General features: G+C 39.2%; 1 protein-coding gene across 1 annotated transcript in view; it reads left to right on the forward strand.

Annotated features, from left to right (window-relative positions):
* LOC127659551 (fibroblast growth factor receptor-like 1) overlaps nt 1-11,719 on the forward strand; it is a 102,314-nt gene extending 90,595 nt beyond the window's left edge. Inside the window, exons 4-7 of the mRNA XM_052149411.1 lie at nt 1,077-1,157; nt 6,368-6,652; nt 7,482-7,835; nt 8,625-11,719. Coding sequence (XP_052005371.1) covers nt 1,077-1,157; nt 6,368-6,652; nt 7,482-7,835; nt 8,625-9,031 — 1,127 coding nt within the window. The 3' untranslated portion in view covers nt 9,032-11,719. The remainder of the gene's footprint in view (nt 1-1,076; nt 1,158-6,367; nt 6,653-7,481; nt 7,836-8,624) is intronic.
* Nucleotides 11,720-14,830: the final 3,111 nt, after the last annotated feature.

Raw genomic sequence — 14,830 nt, forward strand, 5'->3', positions numbered from 1 at the left:
AAACCCTACAACCCTCATGCTTCCAAAGACTTGTTGACTTTCCATGACTCAAGCCAGGTTTTGTCACCTTTTATAAATGTTGTGAAGTCTCGAAGTATGTGTGTGTTTTATGAGCTCAAAGGGCACTATATATGTTATGGATGTTAGAAAATTGGCCTAAGACTTGCAGTTCTTCGACTTGAAGACTACATTTATGAATAATATTAACATTACAAGATCGGAACAATTTTGTGGCAATGAAAATGTATGCACAATCATTCTGAGCGTGAGCCTGACATGAAAAAAAGAGATATGTGTAGAGTGACCATGCATGAGGGGCTCAGTGAAGGGTAAGAGTAGATCTTGAGCCATAGTAATTAAGCTGTTAACCCAGCCATGAGCTGTTTTCCTTTGCCCAGATTGGAACCTCTCCTGCAGGAGTGTTAAACTGTGTACATTCTCAGATCAAACCACCCTGCCGACAGCTTCAAAGAGCTGATGGGCCTGAAAATGCCAGTCATGTGGTGAACGGATGAGCAGGGGTTGTAATTAGAGCAGACGGGCCACAGATTTCCAGTCATGATTTTCAATCTTATCATGTGTGACTTTAGATGTTTGACATGAATGTATCTATTCTGATGATAAGAAATAACATGTAGCTCAAAACTAAATGTAGCAAGGTGGGGAAAGTGTTCAGGAAACAGTTATGAATTTAGCCATTTTGTTTGGTGTCACTACTATATTTTACCTTTAACATCATATGTAAATTATTATTATTTTTATTCATTTCAGGCTTTTTACTTATAAAATGGATTGATTGTTTGGATTTTTTAGTGCCCTTAAATACAATGTTTCTTGAATAGCATTTAAGCCTATTATCACTCTTATTCTGACACTCTGTACCCCTGAAGTCCAGCGTCGGCATTTGAAAGCTCTCAGCTACAGTATCATGTTCAAGATCAAGAGACAGTTGTATATTTTTGTTAAGGTGGTGAAGCTTTGCACTGATTTGGCCAAAGAATTACAGGATCGAACATAAATATGCATGACTGTCAGCCTGTCGCGTATTTTTATACGCTCTGTTTCTCTCTCTGTAGATGACTCTGGGAGCGCTGGGAGGGAAGGTGCTAGACCAGCTGGTGAAACCGATTACTCCACTGACCAGACGGGTAAACTGGGTAAGGTGTTAAAGTTCTGTGAACCCCTTTGATCTCCTTAAATCATCGTATTTATAATTACTGCCCAGAAATCAGCTGAAAATATGCACTGCGGCTGCCAAGATGTTTCATAAGCTGCTTTTCATGAATTGTAACTTTGAATTTTACATTGTATTAGACATTTAAACTAGAACACATAAAAAAATAGAACTTGGAAAATATTTTGACATATTAGATGGGGTTAGTTTTTGGATTCCCAGCAGTCGGTGAAAAAGGTCATGAGCTTGTTAGACTTTTAAACATATTAGCTGAAGGTGATCATTTTGTCAATGGTGAAATACTTTCTCATATTCCAGCTTAATATGCAGAGTAAACACTGTGGCACTATCAAAACATTGCTTTTGTTTTTTTTGCGCATCCCGACCAGGGGTGCGTTTCCCGTACAACTACAGTGGCATGCAAATGTTTGGGCACCACTGGCCAAAATTTCTGTTGCTGTGAATATTTGAGTAGAAGCTGAATTGATCTCCAAAAGGCATAAAGTTAAAGTTGAAACATTCTTTTCAACATTTTAAGCAAGATAAGTGTATTATTTTTGTTTTGCACAATTTTAGAGTGAAAAAAAGGAAAGGAGCACCATACAAAAGTTTGGGCACCCCAAGAGATTTGAGCTCTCAGATAAATTTTACCAAGGTCTCAGAACTTAGTTAGCTTGTTAGGGCTATGGCTTGTTCACAATCATGTTTGGAAAGGCCAGGTGATGCAAATGCAAAAGCATTACAAATACTCTGATTCCTCAAACCTTGTCCCAACAATCAGCAGCCATGGGCTCCCCTAAGCAGCTGCCTAGCACTCTGAAATTTTAATAATTGATGCCCACAAAGCAGGAGAATGGTATAAGAAGATACCAAATATTTTTCAGGTAGCCGTTTCCTCAATGCATAATGTAATTAAGAAAAGGTAGTTAACAGGAACGCTTGAGGTCAAGTTGAGGTCTGGAAGACCAAGACATTTTTCAGAGAGATCTGCTCGTAGGATTGCTAGAAAGGCAAATCAAAACCCCTGTTTGTCTGCAAAAGACCTTAAGGAAGATTTAGCAGACTCTTGAGTAGTGGTGCACTGTTCTACTGTGCAGCGTCACCTGCACAAATATGACCTTCATGGAAGAGTCATGAAAAGAAAACCTTTCCTGCGTCCTCGTCACAAAATTCAGCGTCAGAAGTTGTAAACAAGGCTGATGCATTTTGGAAGTTCTGTGAACTGATGATGTTAAAATCTAAGTTTTTGGCTGCAATGAGCAAAGGTATGCTTGGAGAAAAAAGGGTGCAGAATTTCATGAAAAGAACACCTCTCCAATTGTTAAGCACAGAGATGGATCGATCATGCTTTGGGTTTGTGTTGCAGCTAGCGGAATGGGGAACATTTCACTGGTAGAAGGAAGAATGGATTAAATTATATAACAGCAAATTCTGGAAGCAAACATCACACCATCTGTTAAAAAGCTGAGGATGAAAAGAGGATTGCTTCTACTACAGTATAACAATCCTAAACATACTTCAAAATCCCATGGCCCACACAGACCCCCGACCTAAACATAAAAAAATCTGTGGATAGACCTCAAAAGAGCAGTGCATACAAGACGGCCCAATTATCACAGAACTAGAAGCCTTTTGTTAGGAAGAATGGGCAAAAATCCCCCAAACAAGAATTGAAAGACTCTTAGCTGGCCACGAAAATGTTTACAAGCTGTGATACTTGCCAAAGGGGGTGTTAATAAATTCTGACCTTGCAGGGTCCCCAAACTTTTGCTTCGGGCCCTTTTCCTTTTTTGTTTTTTTGAAACTGTAAAATATGTAAATAAAAAAAAGTAAAATTGTCATCTTTAACTTTATGCCTTTAGACCATCTTTTGCCCGCTTAGCTATTCACAGCTAAATACATTTTGATAAGGGGAGTCCAAACTTTTGCATGCCACTGTATGTATCTCACTGCTTAACTACCATAGTGTGATGCATCGTTGGAGAAAACTTTAATAAGTATGTCTCACATCCATCGTTTGAACCATGTTGGTTCAACAATACAGAGCTTTAATTAAAGATGTTACACAGTGGGTGGAGTAACAACCTCTGTGCATATCAAATTCTTATAACTAATGTACACATACTCCAGAAAGCTGTTTAAAGGAATAGTTCACCCAAAAATGAATATTTGCTGATAATTTACTCACCCTCAGGTCATCCAAGATGTATCTGAGTTTCTTTCTTCATCAAAACAGAATTGAAGATTTTTAGGATTTCATTTCAGGCCTCCTCCTTTTAACAATGCAAGGGAATGTACTACATTTTTTAAAGATCCAAAATGCATATTTAGGGTGCATCAAAATAATCCACACGAACAATGACTTGCTTCCTGCCTCCTCCTCCACGTGACGCATGGCCTTAACGAGCTTATGTCATCCCTCTCATGAGCGTGCGTCAGAGAGATGTTTTTTGTATTGTTTAAAGTATTTATCATAAAGTATTGTTTTGTGAACTTTATTTGTCATTATGCATTTTGGACCGTCAAAAAATTTAGTACATTCCCGTGCATTGTTTAAGGGAGGAGGCCTGATATGGAATCCTAAAAATCTTCAATTCTGTTTTGATGAAGAAAGAAACTCCTGAGGGTGAGTAAATTATCAGCAAATTTTCTTTTTTGGGTGAACTGCCACATCCGGCTTGGCTTTATCCCTCTCCTCGTCTGATTAGCACGATTGGGGCTGGCCATGCGCACTCACAGCCCGTCCCGCCCTCCTCCTCGTCACACACCTGATAGTTATTTATTTAACTACGGTGACATTCCCTTATGAAAAGTATGAAAACCCAATGTAGCTCGATCATAACTGCGCAATGTAAACTGAGTCTAGCACTGTGTTTTCGGACAGCATGTACACCTAGTCCCTGCGCATGTATTCTTCCATCAAACGCCTATCTCAGAGTCTGACACACATGTGTCTGAATCTTCCCAGATACTGACAGGTAGCCCTTGGGTCAGGGATTGGACAGTTCCCACACTACATTTTGGAGTCTCACACGTGTACCTCTAGAACCCAGTTTTTGCTTTGGTAATTGCATTTGACAAGCCAAATAGCAGGCTAATTATGTGAAGTGTGAGGGGGGGGGAAACATTCCATTCTTGTCAGACGGCCGCCCTCTTAGCAGAGCTCAAAAAGGGCCTGACTTGCTTGTTTTTTTTAATGTGAAACATTGCAGTGGCTGCTGGTGGGTGAGATGCTTAGTTCACTATTGTATTTGCTTTTGCGGTGTTTGTTCAGGGTCAACTGTGAGCATTAACAGTCAGCAGGGAACTATGGAGTAAAAACTACATAGAGCTGCTGTTTGCTTTGTCAGATTGCCCTCACGGTGTGGTGCTTTGCTTTGTACATTTGCCCACACAAGAACTTCGTGTCAGCTTATTTATGGTTTATTTTCATTGTAATGTCATCTGTATTGCATAAATTACCATGTGCGCATATGATGTGTCAGCTGGTCCAGTCTTCCCCTTTATTTAAGCTCTTAACTTTTGGAAAAGGAGTTTGATAATTTTGTGGCATGAAAAGTACATAATTTGGAAATTGCATGGCTGCCATTATACTTCACAGTGTTTGATTAGGATTGCAGAATAGCAATCCTAATAGAATAGCCTATGGAAAGTATGCATGTGGAAGATGACTAAAACTAGCATCCAAAATTGCCTAGTTAAATCTAAACTGGGTGAATCTCACAGAAACATGTCTGGGTCATATTTCACCCCAAAATTAAAAGAAAACATAATTAAGTGTATTTCACCCAAATATTTTCATTACCATTAAGTGTCCAGGTGTTTTACTCTTAAGTTTTTTTGGTTTTGTTTTTTTAATTCTCATTTTTTTAGGTGATGATTGTCATTAAATTTGTGTCACTGTAATAATTAGTTTTTTAGTATTAAAATAAGCATAAATTAAAGAAGTACGATAAATGCTACCATGATGTATAAATTAGGACTGTCGATTTAACGCGTTAATTCAGTGCGATTCATTTTACAAAAAATAACGCGTTAAAAAAACTCACGCAATTAATCGCATGCCCACGGACCATAGTAAGGAAGATTCCTGAGAAATGCAAGCTTGTAGTACCACCTGTTTACTCCAGAGGGCAGTAAGAGAAACTTCAGCTATATGAGCAACGTGCAGTTTACATAGTTAAGAAAACACTTCAGTAAGCAGAACAACAAAAACATACGTTACATTCTTGCGTTCAAAACACTCGAAGGAGCGCAAATGCGATCTAAGGGATCTCAAGATGTGTTTAAAGATTGAGTATTAAACTATATTTAACTTGACACAGTGACCTAAACATTTTATGTTTATGACGCAACGCACCCGAGACGTCTAACGCAGGTGTACATTGACGGGTCCTTAAACAAGCCCTCATAATAAATCTCCAACTGATTGACAAATTCACTTGTAAAATGGATTGCTTTGAACTGTATGCCAATGATTGACTTATGATCAATAATATGGTAGTAAACAAATACATTGTATAATAAAGCCACTTTTTGTATTTTCTTATAAATGAACTCTTCTGCTGCAGGAATGTAAAGCATTTTAATTATCGGAATATATATTTATATATGTATGTATATATTTTTTTAATATTTAAAGATAACTATGTATAATTATATACTGATATAAATATGTATAATCATTATATATTGAATTATTGTTATATGAGGGGCTTTCTCAGCAAATATTTGTATATGCGATTAATCACGATTAATTAATCGGGACACCATTTAAGCCTATTTTTTATCGATTGACAGCCCCAGTATAAATACTTCTCAAATTAAATAATACATATTTTTCACATTACAGTAATGCGAATGAGATTTATTTGCATTGCAGTAATGAGAAATTACTGAGAAAAAATGTGCTTAATTGACATTAATTATTGTCACAATGCAAAAAAAAAAATGTATGGTCATAAAATATGCTTTATATGCAAAATATAGATATAAAAATATGGATTTTGGGGTGAAATATGACATTAATATGTTCTTTATAGCTTTGTGAGATTCGCCCAACTAAACCTTATACCAAAAGAATGCAATAAACCCAAGAACACTGCTAGAAATAGTCTGTTTCAATCAGGCTTCAGATAATTGTTTTGCCTCAAAAGTGAGGTGTTGTCTAACTTGTTCTCTCCTTCTTTGTAGTGCGGCCCCGTTTCACACAGCCGGCCAAAATGAGGAAGCGTGTGATTGCCCGGCCGGTGGGCAGTTCAGTCCGACTCAAGTGCACTGCCAGCGGGAACCCCAGACCTGACATTGTTTGGCTAAAGGACAGCAGACCTCTGACACCCGAGGAGGTGGGTGAGGGGCGTAAGAAGAAGTGGACCCTCAGCCTGAAGAACCTTACGCCCGAACATAGCGGCAAATACACCTGTCATGTGTCCAACCGCGCCGGAGAGATCAACGCAACCTATAAAGTGGAAGTCATCCGTGAGTCATGAATCTCAGCTCTTTAATGTTCTCCTGGAATGTGATGCAACTTTTGATGACTCACTTACACCGATCAGCCACAACATTAAAACCACCTGCCTAATATTGTGTAGGTCCCCTCCCCCTGGTTTTAATGTTGTGGCTGATCAGTGTATATAGCATAGATTCTGGCAGAAAGAATGGTGTAGGCGGAACATGTACAAACTCTCATGGATGGAATGCTGTTTTAGTGAGTTTAACATCTGTTTGGCATGGTCTTAGAGTTTGGTGTTGGAAATAATTGTCCTGCGTGATTCTTTACAAACAACATTAGCATTCTTGGTTACCAACAGCAATTGCAACAATTAGTAACACACTGCAGTGCAAAACTGTCTTGATCAGTTAATGGCTGAAGTATTTTTGTTGTTAAAATCTGATACATTATTGCTGGTCAAGCTAGTTAAGAAAATTGGTGGGGACACCAGCATACATGCATCCAACACAAAACATACACTGGTGACCAGCTATGTTGCTCATTTTAGCAGGGTTGTGACGGGTCACCATTTAGTTGTAAATCGAATCAAAGCCTGAAAAGAACGATTTTATCCAGCTCATTTGCTTTCTGCTCCATATTAATTCCCAGCTGTGTCTGCTAACTTAACAACCACATCTTAACAGGCCCAAAGGCAGCATATGGGGACAGTTAATTAATCTTGCTCTTGGTAGTCATATGTAACATTGTTCAAACAGTTTATAGGACTAAAAAAGAAGAAAACCAACCCAAGCATTACAGGCCACTAATTGCATTAAATGCCGATTACAAAATAAAATCTTCTATATTTCATTACAGAGCGCACAAATTCAAAGCCCATCTTAACGGGCACTCATCCAGTGAATACTACAGTAGACTATGGTGGCACCACGTCTTTCCAGTGCAAAGTGCGTAGTGATGTCAAGCCGGTTATCCAATGGTTAAAGAGGGTCGAACCTGGTGATGAGAGCAAGTACAACTCGACCATTGAAGTTGGGGACCATCGCTTTGTTGTATTGCCTACGGGTGAAGTGTGGTCACGTCCAGACGGCTCCTATTTGAACAAGCTACTTATCACCCGGGCAAAGGAGGAGGATGCTGGCATGTATATCTGCCTGGGGGCCAATACTATGGGCTACAGCTTCCGCAGTGCCTTCCTTAATGTGCTGCCTGGTCAGTATCATTGTCTTTGCAGTATTTTTTTTGCAAACTTTTGTAGATGTTTTCCCCTCAAGTTCACTCATGATGTTAGTCAAGGTTTCTTGTACCGAAAACAGTTATAATTTAGGTTAACGTTACATGTTTCACCCGCTCTCTGAAATTTAGAACTAAATATGTTGTTTATTGTTACTGTACCATTAACTCTTTCCCCGCCAAACACGGAATTTTCCGTGTTTTATGAAAAAACGATTCCCCGCCAAACACGGAATTTTCCAGGTTTCCGTGTTTTAGGTGTTATACGGTAAGGAAGGCCCTCCGCATGTTTTGAAAGAGTACGCAACTCTTTGATCAAAGAAACAGACTGCGATCGTCTCAAACATGAAGAAGTGGAGTATTGAGAAGCTCAAAATATCAGACATAAACATGCCTTTTTATCAGCTTTTTGTCTGAAATGTTGTTTTTTGACAAAACCGACCTCTGTTCAAGTCGCAATAAAAAAAGAACAAATGAAGATAAAATAAAATCGTTTTTTTTTTTGCCTAAAAGCAGAGGCTCAGATCTTTATTGTGATATATAGCATCTTCATATATTCATGGAAGAAAATATTCTGCGGGCCATTAAAGTTTAGCGAAAATCGTCAAAAACCCTGGCGGTGGCTGGCAAATTTTTTTTAAAAATGCTGGCGGGGAAAGAGTTAAAGGGATAGTTCACCCCAAAAAATATAATGTCAATTTCAAAGTCCCTGTCATTGTGGCTTTCAATCAGCCCTACTCAACAAAACCTCTCCCTGCCTTTATCCAGACCCAAAGCCACCATTCTCTCCGATTCCTTCTCTGCTACCCCCAAGTCTACCCTGGCCCGTCATCATTGGCATCCCTGCAGGAGTTGTCTTTATCCTGGGTACCATCCTTCTTTGGTTCTGCCAGTCCAGGAAGCACTGTTCCTCAGGAGCCATAATCTCAGCCCAGACCTTACCCAACGGCCACCGGCAACCACCCAGAGACCGAATCCTACCGCCCACCGATAAAGACTGCATGGGCTCTGTCACCTATGAGGAATATCTGGTCCAGCAGCAACAACAGCAACTTCTACTTGCACAGGCTGTTCCAAAAGTCTACCCAAAGATCTACTCAGACATGCATACACACACCCACTCGCATATGGACGGCAATGTTCACCAGCACCAACACATCCATTACCAATGTTAGCCCCTGTTTTCGGGAATGGAGATCTTCCAACTTACTGTACAGTACAATCCTCACCACAAACAAACAGGAAACTAGTTCTGGCTCCTTCTGGTTCTATTTCTTTACTTTTTGGATGTATTATGGAAGTGTTTTAGCCAAAACAGTACAGTATATAGGCCAAAGTGGGTCAGGGCTGCTACCACTACTAATGTTAGCCCTCGTCCTCACTTATGGAGGCCTTACTACCTACAATGCTCAAAACAAATGGGAAACTGGATTTGATTTACATATTTCAATGACCTATTAGGTCATGACCTTTTAGCCAAAATAGGGCAGTATGTGGTCAAAGTGGGTCATGGCTGCCTCAAACAAACATTTCTGCTCGAAGTCTAGACAATGGAAAGACAATTGAGCCATGTTGTTTCATTCTAACCGATCTCTCGTTCTGAATACAAGGAGCTCAATGACATTTTGAACAGTGGGGTGGAAAAGGGACAAATGATGATGATATGTCAATCTAGTTTGGAATGGAGAAACATTCATGTTTCAAAGAAACATTGCTGCAGATTTTGTATGGGACGACATATTGTTTATATCCAGCAGTAACTGAATTGGGTGAATGTATTGTGTCCTTGTTAAAGCTTAGTGTCTTTAACTGTTGTTTGGCCAAGTCAGGGGTGTCCAAACTTATTCGGTCTGGTGCCAAATGTCGAAAAAATATAAGGTACCGCAGGCCGCATTGCTGTAATAATAAAAAAAATGGCTAGAAGCTACTAGATTGTCACTATGCATAAACGTTTTATTGTATCCTTAATATTATGCCAGTTTTAATCATAAGTTTTGCTCTAAGGAATGCTTGTGTAGGCCCTACATTTAAATAAAAGATAGGGTATTTCACTCACAAAGAACTCTTATAATGGAACAGTCTTATACAAAATGTTATACTAATTTATTCCCATTTTTATCTTTTTGATGTCCATTCAGTGGAACTGAAAAGAACATATAGATCTGCTACTGAGTGTTGGATGTGACCCATCACAATTATCAGAATCAGATTACATTTTATCACTTTTTGAAGTGATGCAACGTATTACTCTTTAGTTTTCGAGGAATTACTCTTTATAGCTATACAATTATAACTTCTGTTCTGTTGTTACTGTAAGATTTTTATTTTATAAAATGATCACGCTTCATTTTATTTTGTAGACATGCATGTGCAAGCTAAGCGCGCATCAGGCACAGATGTGTAAGTGTTTTAAATGCTCTCTTCTACGGTATGTCCTCATTCAAATGGTGCTGGGAAGCCCATGCATATTGTTTTCTCATTTCAATGAAATATCAGAACAAACCAATTAATTACAGTATACTTCCCTGTCGCCTCAAAGCAAGAAGGTCCCGGCTAATTCTGTTCTATTTCTTAATTCTCTCGCGGGCCGCATCGTAGAAGTCAGAGGGCCGGACTTTGGACACCCCTTGGCTAAGAGAACTAATGGCACAATATTTTTATACAATGTTTTTATAAGCCCATTGACACATTTTTTTAACTGGGCCAAAGTTCACTTTTTCTTTTTTTCTTTTTTTTTTCTTAACACCACATCTCAGTGAAATGTATTTGTACTTTTGCATGCAAAACCGAATTGTTTGCAGATATTGGGAGATCCAGTTACAACTCATTTAATAACATCTGAAAATGTTGATTCTTCGATCTCCACAGGTTCTTTAAAGACAAGTTGAATGCATGAGGGCATATACTGTATGTTTAGTTTTTGCATATTCTGCCGGTATGATAATGAGTTTTTACAATAAGAACTGGTGTAGGTTCAATCAATCGAAGATCTAGTTTCCTTGTCTAATTGTATCTTTATTCCACTTAATGGAAAAAGAGAATATTCTTGAGCTATAGTTAGATAATAACTTAAGGCATTGTACGGTTCTGGCAAGGGGTGCCTCGTGTTTTTCATTAAAATTGTACTTCTATTTGTAGGGCTTAATCTGAATAACCTGAGGTACCGCAACCCCATAGTTGTTCTATGGCCTTTGTGTGTGTGTGCGTGCGTGCGTGCGTGTGTGTGCATGTGCGCGTGCGTGTGTGTTTGGGGAGGGAGTTGAATTTTCATAAGCTTGACCACTATAACGAAGACTGTGTAAAATGCCTTTGACTGCTCATGCAATGGCTCTCCTTTAATATTCACTGAACAGAACTGAGTCTCAATTCTTGAGTTTCAAAGACAAACTATAGACTGAAGCTCATACGTATTGTCATGTGATGTCTGTGTTTACCATTATGTTCAAGGTAATGGATCAAATGACTGTGGGAATACAGGAATGCACTTAACCTGGACATCTGTTTGCTACATTTTTAAATTCATTGTCCCTATTATTTTCAAGTAATCCAAAAAAGGAAACCGTGTCAAACTTTAAACAATTAATTTATTTGTAAGCTATTTTTTTATGCTTCAAATTGGGCATTATCTACATGTTTAAACCAAATACAAGTATACAGCATTGTCTTCCTCTTAGCTGCAGTGTAAGCTATGTAGCATATATCAAGTGTTAAATATTTATATATGGTGTTGAAGAACGTGACACAACATTCATAATTAGGTATCTTTGTATGGACAATCTTGTACAGTCTGGCCTGTTATTATGTTAAAAAATATGCGTGTGTCACATTGAAACATTTCATTATAAAATGATAAAGTTTGTGTTCACCAGATATGAAACTGTGTTGTGTCATGTTCTAATGTGAATATTAATTTATGCTGTTGCAAATGTACCAATTTTTCGTATACCCTCAAATGTCCCCTTTTTATATCTACTGTCATAGTAGTTTCTAAACGTACCAAACAACATGTTATTATAACCTCAAAATAGTATATTTACTATCCATTTACAATACTATGACCAGTTAAAAAAGATACAAAATGCTAGGTTTATATTTTATCAGTTTACCAGAGTTTTTCACATTGTAATTATAGTTAAAAGGATATGTTTTGTGAAATAAATCAGAAATACTATAGCAGATACTGATATAATCTCAGCAAAAAAAGAAACATCCTTTTCTCATGACACTGTATTATAAAGATAATTTTGTAAAATCCAAATGGGTTTAAACAATGTTCTCCATGTTTGTTCAATGAACCATAAACAATGAATGAACATGCACCTGTGGAACGGTCGTTAAGACACTAACAGCTTACAGACGGTAGGCAATTAAGTAATTACATTTATAAAAACTCTTTAGAGAACTTTCTACTGACTCTAAACACCAAAAGAAAGATGCACAGGGTCCTTGCTCATCTGTGTTAACGTGCCTTAGGCATGCTGCATGCAGGCATGAGGACTGCAGATGTGGCCAGGGCAATAAATTGCAATATCTGTATTGTGAGACACCTAAGACATTGAGATGGGAAGGACAGCTGATCGTCCTCGTAGTGGCAGACCGCATATAACAACACATGCACAGTATCGGTACATCCGAATATCACACCTGCGGGACAGGTACAGGATGGCAACCACAACTGCCCGAGTTACACCAGGAACACACAATCCATCCATCAGTGCTCAGTCTGTCTGCAATAGGCTGAGAGAGGCTGGACTGAGGGCTTGGAGGCCTGCTGTAAGGCAGGTCCTTACCAGATATTACTGGCAACAACATCACCTATGGGCACAAACCCACATTCACTGGACCAGGCAGGACTGGCAAAAAGTGCTCTTCACTGACAAGTCACAGTTTTGTCTCATGGTAAATGGTCTGCACTTATATAGCACCTTTTTAACCTTAACGGTATTCAAAGCACTTTACACTGTGACTCATTCACCCATTCACACACACATTCATACACCAATGGCAGCAGAGCTGCCATGCAAGGAGCTAGCCTGCCATTGGGAGCAACTTTGGGTTCAGTGTCTTGCCCAAGGACACTTCGGCATGTGGAGTCGTGTGGGCCGGGATTCGAACCACCAACCCTGCAATTAGTGGCCAACCCGCTCTACCAACTGAGCAACAGCCGTCCCTTATCTCACCAGGGGTGATGGTCGGACTTGCGTTTATCGTAGAAGGTATGAACATTACACCGAGGCCTGTACTCTGGAGCAGGATCGATTTGGAGGTGGAAGGTCCATCATGGTCTGGGGCGGTGTGTCACAGCATCATCAGACTGAGCTTGTTTTCATTGCAGGCAATCTCAACACTGTGTGTTACAGGGAAGACATTTTCCTCTCTAATGTGGTACCCTTCCTGCAGGCTCATCCTGACATGACCCTCCATGGCATGACAATGCCATCAGCCATACTGCAGTACGAAGGCAAGCGAAGAGCCCGGATCTCAATCCCATTGAGCACGTCTGGGATCTGTTGAATCGGAGGGTGACGGTTAGGGCCACTCCCCCCAGAAATGTCCGGGAATTTGCAAGTGCCTTGGTTGAAGAGTTGGGTAACATCTCACAGCAAGAACTGGCAAATCTGGTGCAGTCAACAGTACTTAATGCCACACCAGATACTGACTGTTACCCCCCACCCCCCTTTGTTCAGGGACACATTGTTGCATTTCTGTTAGTCACATGTCTGCATAATATCTACATATAATTATGTTGTTTTGAAAGTATATTGCCTTTACATATACCTTACATATAATTCATTAGAAAGGTATTCTTCATCCATTATGATGCATTCATTCTGCCTTAAGATCCACTACAAATTCAGTTTTACGCTTTTATACATAACAGTAACCACAGTAACAATAGACCTGAATTATTATATTTACTGTATTTATTCATATTTATAGTCCTACATTTAAAGTGCACAATGTATAAAATTTAATTTCATGTGTTAGATTGTGTTCTTGTGGCAGAATGTATTGTATTGTGTAATCATGTTGGTATAGGTAAGAACTTATTTAAAATTATATATGGCAATAAGGTATAATGGAAAAAGTGTTATAAGGTTGGCTATTATGAATAGGCTTACTTTTCTTTGTGGAATGTTATTCAACTATAAGCAAATTAATCATTAAGTTTACAGAAGTTCAATCAAGAATCAAGAAGCTTCCAAACTGCCACAAAAGCGTTACCGGTATTTCACAACACTGCTTCGTTCTCCTCACAAAGTTCTTTTTATAGAACAAATCTTCATGTACCAACGAGTGAGCATCTTCATTGAGACAGTGGAACTCGGAGCGTCTGTAAGGCCAACAACACCTGGGACTACCTAGCTGTTCCTTTCAAAGCATGAATTCACTGTTTGCTTTTCTCCTTTTTTCAAACAGTCATAATGGCCCGCTCGACAACAAAGCCGCCATTTGAAAGGGTAGAAATACAAAAACACCCTGCCGTGAAAACTGGTTGCCATTGGTTTTCCTTAAATGTTTACCTTGCTTACAGAAAGAGAAAGATGGAGGGAGTGAGCGGAGGCACACAAAAAAAGTGTCTACGAGATGGGACCAAAGCCAAGGCCTTTAAAGTCCGCCAAAGAACCGTGACAAAAGCAGCTTCATCTTGGTGTTGTCTTTCTGTTTTTCTTTGCACATCCTGCCAAGCTGCCTTAAAGGAAAGGAATCTTTCTACAGCCCCACTGACATCATGAAAACTCAGGATGAAATCAGGGTCATCAAAGCCATTCACATGTGGGACATCTGTGCAAGGTGTTCGAACATACGAGTGCTTTTCCAACCCTTACCTGTTCAGATCCTTTAGACCACCTCTGAGGATACGAGGGAAGTTTCAAATACATTCAATCTATAAAACAGATGCTTATCTTAGGAGGTGAAGCCTTCAGGATAAACGTGGCAGTACAATTAGACAGGAAGTTCCATGTAGTCAT

This window comes from Xyrauchen texanus, chromosome 19 (genome assembly GCF_025860055.1).
Source record: "Xyrauchen texanus isolate HMW12.3.18 chromosome 19, RBS_HiC_50CHRs, whole genome shotgun sequence".
Taxonomy (NCBI): domain Eukaryota; kingdom Metazoa; phylum Chordata; class Actinopteri; order Cypriniformes; family Catostomidae; genus Xyrauchen; species Xyrauchen texanus.